At 38.7% G+C, this 9,386-nt stretch overlaps 1 protein-coding gene across 1 annotated transcript in view; it reads left to right on the top strand.

Annotated features, from left to right (window-relative positions):
* Positions 1-731: 731 nt before the first annotated feature.
* The window catches only part of dph5 (diphthamide biosynthesis 5), a 15,154-nt gene continuing 6,499 nt past the window's right edge, over positions 732-9,386 (top strand). Inside the window, exons 1-3 of the mRNA XM_087783319.1 lie at positions 732-984; positions 1,046-1,170; positions 6,315-6,423. Of these exons, the coding sequence (XP_087639445.1) occupies positions 850-984; positions 1,046-1,170; positions 6,315-6,423 (369 nt within the window). The 5' untranslated portion in view covers positions 732-849. The remainder of the gene's footprint in view (positions 985-1,045; positions 1,171-6,314; positions 6,424-9,386) is intronic.

Here is a 9,386-nt window from a genome sequence, read left to right as displayed (position 1 = left end):
GATAAAAAAACAACTAAAGACAAGATCAACAAAAATAATTTCTTTCCGTTTAAATATAACTAATACATTACAAACATACATAAACTTTTAAACTTCTTTATTGTATATATCAATTATCATCATTATTATTATTACCGTTATATTATTGTTTTCTTCACAAATCTTCTGCATTTTTTGTCACAGATTTATTGCTCAACTTTTTTTAATCTCTTGCATTGTCATACAATTTAAAAATAACTAAGGATTTAATCCTAAAATATAAATATATTTAAGTTAAAAATCGCCACTTTTAATAGTTGCTCAAACGTAACTAATATGTACAATAAATAAATAAATAAAAATCATATGATCTCGTGTGTGTCTCGAATATGTGTTTAAAATATTTTACAGGAAATCCGAAAGTAATTTTAAATTGATCAAATTTGGTAATCGCCTGTAACACTACATTTCCCACAATCCTTTGCGTTTAGTCACTTTGCTAAAAGTCTTCGTGTGTGTTTGTACATCGTTATGGTCGTTATTAAAAACACTCTCAGCCGATCGATAGTTTGACTATTTTTTGTGCAAATTGGATACTTTCATAGCCTATGACGCGTTTTCTGTGTATAAATTATGTAAAAAACACTGTGGTCGAGAATTTCAAACGGAGTTTGGTGAAATCCCGGTGCCGTAACGCAGCTCTGGCTGTCGTGAATGGTAAGCAGATTGCAGCGTGTCGTAAACCTGTTTTGCCACACAGACAGCACGTGAATGTTGTAGTTCTCAACTTGTCAACAGTTTGAAGAGAACTACAAGTATAAAGTAAACTGAAGGGGCGCAGGAGGCGGAGAGGAGCAGGGTCGGATCAGAATGCTGTATTTCATCGGCCTGGGTCTGGGGGACGCTGCTGACATCACAGTCAAGGGTCTGCAGGCGGTCCAGAGGTGCTCCAGGGTCTACCTGGAGGCCTACACCTCCATCCTGACCGTGGGCAAGGAGGCTCTGGTGAGACCAGCTCTGGCTGTTTTCAACATGGAAGATCCTAATGTCGCGGTGGTTGTAACAGGAGGAGTTTTACGGGAAGGAACTGATCCTGGCGGACAGAGACCTGGTGGAACAAGGAGCGGACGAGATCCTGAAGGATGCTGACGTCACTGATGTGGCCTTTCTGGTGGTGGGGGACCCGTTTGGGTGAGTGCGTGTGTGTGTGTGACTCTATTGTATCATCAGTGTGTGTTGTTGTGATGTTTGACTCTATTGTATCATCAGTGTGTGTTGTTGTGATGTGTGACTCTATTGTATCATCAGTGTGTGTTGTTGTGATGTTTGACTCTATTGTATCATCAGTGTGTGTTGTTGTGATGTGTGACTCTATTGTATCATCAGTGTGTGTTGTTGTGATGTTTGACTCTATTGTATCATCAGTGTGTGTTGTTGTGATGTGTGACTCTATTGTATCATCAGTGTGTGTTGTTGCTGTGATATGTGACTCTATTGTATCATCAGTGTGTGTTGTTGTGATGTGTGACTCTATTGTATCATCAGTGTGTGTGTGTTGTTGTGATATGTGACTCTATTGTATCATCAGTGTGTGTTGTTGTGATGTGTGACTCTATTGTATCATCAGTGTGTGTGTGTTGTTGTGATATGTGACTCTATTGTATCATCAGTGTGTGTTGTTGTGATGTTTGACTCTATTGTATCATCAGTGTGTGTTGTTGTGATGTGTGACTCTATTGTATCATCAGTGTGTGTGTGTTGTTGTGATATGTGACTCTATTGTATTATCAGTGTGTGTTGTTGTGATGTGTGACTCTATTGTATCATCAGTGTGTTGTTGTGATGTTTGACTCTATTGTATCATCAGTGTGTGTTGTTGTGATGTTTGACTCTATTGTATTATCAGTGTGTGTTGTTGTGATGTGTGACTCTATTGTATCATCAGTGTGTGTGTGTTGTTGTGATCTGTGACTCTATTGGATCATCAGTGTGTGTGTGTTGTTGTGATGTGTGACTCTATTGTTTCATCAGTGTGTCTGTGTTGTTGTGATCTGTGACTCTATTGGATCATCAGTGTGTGTGTTGTTGTGATGTTTGACTCTATTGTATTATCAGTGTGTGTTGTTGTGATGTGTGACTCTATTGTATCATCAGTGTGTGTGTGTTGTTGTGATCTGTGACTCTATTGGATCATCAGTGTGTGTGTGTTGTTGTGATGTGTGACTCTATTGTTTCATCAGTGTGTCTGTGTTGTTGTGATCTGTGACTCTATTGGATCATCAGTGTGTGTGTTGTTGTGATGTTTGACTCTATTGTATTATCAGTGTGTGTTGTTGTGATGTGTGACTCTATTGTATCATCAGTGTGTGTGTGTTGTTGTGATCTGTGACTCTATTGGATCATCAGTGTGTGTGTGTTGTTGTGATGTGTGACTCTATTGTATCATCAGTGTGTGTGTGTTGTTGTGATCTGTGACTCTATTGGATCATCAGTGTGTGTGTTGTTGTGATGTGTGACTCTATTGTATCATCAGTGTGTGTTGTTGTGATGTGTGACTCTATTGTATCATCAGTGTGTGTTGTTGTGATGTGTGACTCTATTGGATCATCAGTGTGTGTGTGTTGTTGTGATGTGTGACTCTATTGTATCATCAGTGTGTGTGTTGTTGTGATGTGTGACTCTATTGGATCATCAGTGTGTGTGTGTTGTTGTGATGTGTGACTCTATTGGATCATCAGTGTGTGTGTGTTGTTGTGATCTGTGACTCTATTGTATCATCAGTGTGTGTTGTTGTGATGTGTGACTCTATTGTATCATCAGTGTATGTGTGTTGTTGTGATGTGTGACTCGATTTAATTAAATGTAACAAATGTATGAATTGAATTATTTATATGGTATTCTGTAGTAATACCTTATAATGTATTTTATGAATCACTTTTATATTCCATTTATCTTATTTAATCATTTTATTCTGTGTTGTTTTGTCAAATAAAGGTTTCTGATTTAACGCTAACACTGTCACCAAAACATCTGTTGTCTCTGAAATCCCCTGAGTTATGATCATAATCTCAGGTTCTACGAATTGATGCTCAGCCCTATAACCGCTTCACTATTGGTTTAAACCAAAGGGGAAGCGGTTAGAGGGCGGAGCACCAAATGACGTAGAACCACACACACATTATCCACATTATAAAAGACGTTCATAAATAAGTTAAGGTTTTCATTTGATTGCATATGATTTTAATTTATTTTATTTTAAGATTCTAAAAAAACATTGCATATTTGATATATATATGTTTTCATTTCAAATAAAATACATCAATTGAAAAACAGGGGGGTTTTTGCCCCAAAAAATCCCATGTTGTCTTCACAACACTGGCAGTAAAAGTTTCTCTTTTTGATGACCCCATCATGTAATAATTTAATTAATTAATATTTGAAATATAATAAATATAAAAAGCCATAAAAAAGATATTCAAACAAAGATATTTTGGAAAATATACGTGTGAAAAATGCAGCATAAAGAAATAGCATTAGGAACGTCGGTAAATAAATTGTGTAATATTTAATCGTGACAAAAGATTTTCAAACAAAGATAATATCTTTTTCTCAAAATACTTTAGGTTGATGTTTTTCTTTAGTTTCAAGTGAAGGTTTTTCTTCTGATGGTTTGAAGAGGCTAAAGGTCAACGATATTTGACCTCATTCTGCGTCTGTGTTTTGTCGACTTGTCCGTGAGCAGCAGATGGTTATTTGAGACGGTTATCCATAATGGACTCTCGTAACCTCTCGTTCGTCCAGATTTCAGAGCAACTTTATAAAGTAATGAGTGTAGAACATGGTCATGATGAGAAGTTACTGAGTCTTGACGAGGAAGAACATCTACTACATATCAGGAGAGTTGATCAGTAGTTGTCCTCTCATGTGGAGCAGGTCGCTGCGTCAGCATCTAAGCTCTGGAAAGTCGAAGTTTGATTCGACCACAGAGATTCTGTGAGAGCAGCTTGGACCTCATTTCGGCGGCATTTCACCCCAAACCACCAGATTCCTCCGAAATAATGACAGGCTGCAGATGTGGTGGTTTGGAACATCAGGAGTCGTCTTACGATCATATACGCTCTTGTTCGGTAGTGGAAGAACATGCCGGGAATTCTGGGAAGATCAAGGAACTTCAAATGATGACACGAGATAACATTGATCTACACAAGATAACATTGATATACACAAGATAACATTGATCTACACAAGATAACATTCATATACACAAGACACCATTGATATACACGAGATAACAATGATATACACGATATAACATTGATATACACGAGATACCATTGCTATACACAAGATAACATTGATATACACAAGATAACATTGATATACACAAGACACCATTGATATACACAAGATAACATTGCTATACACAAGATAACATTGATATACACGAGATAACATTGCTATACACAAGATAACATTGATATACACAAGATAACATTGATATACACAAGACACCATTGATATACACAAGATAACATTGATATACACAAGATAACATTGATATACACGAGATAACATTGCTATACACAAGATAACATTGATATACACGAGATACCATTGCTATACACAAGATACCATTGATATACACAAGACACCATTGATATACACGAGATAACAATGATAACAAACCTGGGTGTTGTATTTGATAAAGACATGTCTCTTGTTCAACACTGTAGAAAACTGACCAGAAACTGTTTCCTTCAACTGAGAAAAATCTCTAAACTTAGGAAAATGCTGTCACAACATGATCTGGAGCTTGTAATCCATGCGTTTGTTTCTTCTCGTCTGGACTATTGTAACAGTTTGTTTTCATGTCTTAACAAGAAGGAGCTGTCTCGCCTGCAGTTGATTCAGAACTCTGCAGCGAGAATTCTGACCCGCTCTAGTAGAAGAACTCACATTTCTCCGGTCCTTAAAACTCTTCACTGGCTTCCAGTTTCTTTCCGGATCAACTTTAAAATTCTGGTTCTTACTTTCAGAGCTATTCATGGTCAGGCTCCTCCTTACATCACTGATCTGATCCAGCCTTACACCCCAGCTCGGGCTCTGAGGTCTGTGGATCAGAATCTACTTATGGTTCCACGCACACGGCTCAGGACCAGAGGAGAGAAATCTTTTCAGGCTGTTGCTTCTAAGCTTTGGAACAATCTTCCTCTCTCTTTGCGCTTGATGGAGTCTACTGACTCCTTTAAGAAACTTCTTAAGACGTTTCTATTTGTTCAGGCTTTTCCTTGAATTTCTCGAACTCCTGTGTTGTTCTCGGTGTTGTCTTGATCTTTGAAGTATGTACTGTTTTGAGTATTGTTTTGATTGTTAAAGCGCTTTGTGACCCTGGTCTCGAAAAGCGCTATATAAATATATATTACTTACTTACTTACTTACTATACACGAGATAGCATTGATATACACGAGATAACATTGCTATACACAAGATAACAATGATATACACAAGACACCATTGATATACACGAGATAACATTGATATACACAAGATAACATTGATAGATATACACGAGATACCATTGATATACACGAGATAACATTGATATACACAAGATAACATTGATATACACAAGATAACATTGACCTACATGAGATACCATTGATCTACACGAGATACCATTGATCTACACAAGATACCATTGATCTACACGAGATAACATTGATCTACACGAGATACCATTGATCTACACAAGATAACATTGATCTACACGAGATAACATTGATCTACACGAGATACCATTGATCTACACAAGATACCATTGATCTACACGAGAGCTGCTCCTGTGTCGATCCCTCACCTTCTCGTGATCATTGGTACGAGGTGAGATCTTGGGTGGACCTCCAGACCCAGCCAGGTTGACGGTTCTTCCATTTTGGAATGAATCGCACCAACACTTGTCCCTGATATCCTTAGATCGGACCTAGGCAAAGTGCGGCCCGGGGGCCACATGCAGCACTTTGACTGTATTTATGCGGCCCTCATAATGTCAAAGTATGATCATGTATAAATGCTATTAATGCATTAACAAATGAATTTTGTATTTATTATTCATTTACATTTTAACATAACACTTCCCTCCTTTTTGTGTGTAATTTTTTTTGTATATATTAATCCCTCAAAACATTTTTTTATGTTAATGTTAATTGCCAAGTTAAACCTGGTCAAAAGTGTGAGCAAGTCCTGCGCGCTCGGCCACATGAGGTCCCTCAGATGTGTGTGTAGCAAATCTAGTAGTTCCAGCTTCAAGTTCCAACATGCTGTGATGTGTCCTCAGGGCCACGACCCACAGTGACCTGGTGCTCAGGGCGGTCCAGGCCGGGATCCCGTACCAGGTCGTTCACAACGCCTCCATCATGAACGCCGTGGGCTGCTGCGGCCTGCAGGTGGGTCACATGACTCATGACATTGTGTGTGTGTCTTTTAACTCGTGATGTGTTGATGAAGCTTCATGAAACAGTGTCATTATCTTCAGAGTCCACTAGATGGTAGTGATGTGTGGATGAAGCTTCATGAAACAGTGTCATTATCTTCAGAGTCCACTAGATGGTAGTGATGTGTGGATAAAGCTTCATGAAACAGTGTCATTATCTTCAGAGTCCACTAGATGGTAGTGATGTGTGGATGAAGCTTCATGAAACAGTGTCATTATCTTCAGAGTCCACTAGATGGTAGTGATGTGTTGATGAAGCTTCATGAAGAAGTGTCATTATCTTCAGACTCCACTAGATGGTAGTGATGTGTTGATGAAGCTTCATGAAACAGTGTCATTATCTTCAGAGTCCACTAGATGGTAGTGATGTGTTGATGAAGCTTCATGAAACAGTGTCATTATCTTCAGAGTCCACTAGATGGTAGTGATGTGTGGATGAAGCTTCATGAAACAGTGTCATTATCTTCAGAGTCCACTAGATGGTAGTGATGTGTGGATGAAGCTTCATGAAACAGTGTCATTATCTTCAGAGTCCACTAGATGGTAGTGATGTGTGGATGAAGCTTCATGAAGAAGTGTCATTATCTTCAGACTCCACTAGATGGTAGTGATGTGTTGATGAAGCTTCATGAAACAGTGTCATTATCTTCAGAGTCCACTAGATGGTAGTGATGTGTCGATGAAGCTTCAGGAAACGGTGTCATTATCTTCAGAGTCCACTAGATGGTAGTGATGTGTTGATGAAGCTTCATGAAACAGTGTCATTATCTTCAGAGTCCACTAGATGGTAGTGATGTGTTGATGAAGCTTCATAAAACAGTGTCATTATCTCCTGAGTCCACTAGATGGTAGTGATGTGTTGATGAAGCTTCATGAAACAGTGTCATTATCTTCAGAGTCCACTAGATGGTAGTGATGTGTTGATGAAGCTTCATGAAACAGTGTCATTATCTTCAGAGTCCACTAGATGGTAGTGATGTGTCGATGAAGCTTCAGGAAACAGTGTCATTATTTTCAGAGTCCACTAGATGGTAGTGATGTGTTGATGAAGCTTCATGAAACAGTGTCATTATCTTCAGAGTCCACTAGATGGTAGTGTTGTGTTGATGAAGCTTCATAAAACAGTGTCAATATCTCCTGAGTCCACTAGATGGTAGTGATGTGTTGATGAAGCTTCATGAAACAGTGTCATTATCTTCAGAGTCCACTAGATGGTAGTGATGTGTTGATGAAGCTTCATAAAACAGTGTCATTATCTTCAGAGTCCACTAGATGGTAGTGATGTGTTGATGAAGCTTCATAAAACAGTGTCATTATCTCCTGAGTCCACTAGATGGTAGTGATGTGTTGATGAAGCTTCATGAAACAGTGTCATTATCTTCAGAGTCCACTAGATGGTAGTGATGTGTTGATGAAGCTTCATAAAACAGTGTCATTATCTCCTGAGTCCACTAGATGGTAGTGATGTGTCGATGAAGCTTCAGGAAACAGTGTCATTATTTTCAGAGTCCACTAGATGGTAGTGATGTGTTGATGAAGCTTCATGAAACAGTGTCATTATCTTCAGAGTCCACTAGATGGTAGTGATGTGTTGATGAAGCTTCATAAAACAGTGTCAATATCTCCTGAGTCCACTAGATGGTAGTGATGTGTTGATGAAGCTTCATGAAACAGTGTCATTATCTTCAGAGTCCACTAGATGGTAGTGATGTGTTGATGAAGCTTCATGAAGAAGTGTCATTATCTTCAGACTCCACTAGATGGTAGTGATGTGTTGATGAAGCTTCATGAAACAGTGTCATTATCTTCAGAGTCCACTAGATGGTAGTGATGTGTTGATGAAGCTTCATGAAACAGTGTCATTATCTTCAGAGTCCACTAGATGGTAGTGATGTGTGGATGAAGCTTCATGAAACAGTGTCATTATCTTCAGAGTCCACTAGATGGTAGTGATGTGTGGATGAAGCTTCATGAAACAGTGTCATTATCTTCAGAGTCCACTAGATGGTAGTGATGTGTGGATGAAGCTTCATGAAGAAGTGTCATTATCTTCAGACTCCACTAGATGGTAGTGATGTGTTGATGAAGCTTCATGAAACAGTGTCATTATCTTCAGAGTCCACTAGATGGTAGTGATGTGTCGATGAAGCTTCAGGAAACGGTGTCATTATCTTCAGAGTCCACTAGATGGTAGTGATGTGTTGATGAAGCTTCATGAAACAGTGTCATTATCTTCAGAGTCCACTAGATGGTAGTGATGTGTTGATGAAGCTTCATAAAACAGTGTCATTATCTCCTGAGTCCACTAGATGGTAGTGATGTGTTGATGAAGCTTCATGAAACAGTGTCATTATCTTCAGAGTCCACTAGATGGTAGTGATGTGTTGATGAAGCTTCATGAAACAGTGTCATTATCTTCAGAGTCCACTAGATGGTAGTGATGTGTCGATGAAGCTTCAGGAAACAGTGTCATTATTTTCAGAGTCCACTAGATGGTAGTGATGTGTTGATGAAGCTTCATGAAACAGTGTCATTATCTTCAGAGTCCACTAGATGGTAGTGTTGTGTTGATGAAGCTTCATAAAACAGTGTCAATATCTCCTGAGTCCACTAGATGGTAGTGATGTGTTGATGAAGCTTCATGAAACAGTGTCATTATCTTCAGAGTCCACTAGATGGTAGTGATGTGTTGATGAAGCTTCATAAAACAGTGTCATTATCTTCAGAGTCCACTAGATGGTAGTGATGTGTTGATGAAGCTTCATAAAACAGTGTCATTATCTCCTGAGTCCACTAGATGGTAGTGATGTGTTGATGAAGCTTCATGAAACAGTGTCATTATCTTCAGAGTCCACTAGATGGTAGTGATGTGTTGATGAAGCTTCATAAAACAGTGTCATTATCTCCTGAGTCCAC

Source organism: Callionymus lyra, chromosome 2 (genome assembly GCF_982586985.1).
Source record: "Callionymus lyra chromosome 2, fCalLyr1.hap1.1, whole genome shotgun sequence".
Classification (NCBI taxonomy): Eukaryota; Metazoa; Chordata; class Actinopteri; order Syngnathiformes; family Callionymidae; genus Callionymus; species Callionymus lyra.
The sequence above is the reverse complement of the archived record's forward strand: the minus strand, read 5'-3'. Positions and strand labels throughout refer to the sequence as shown.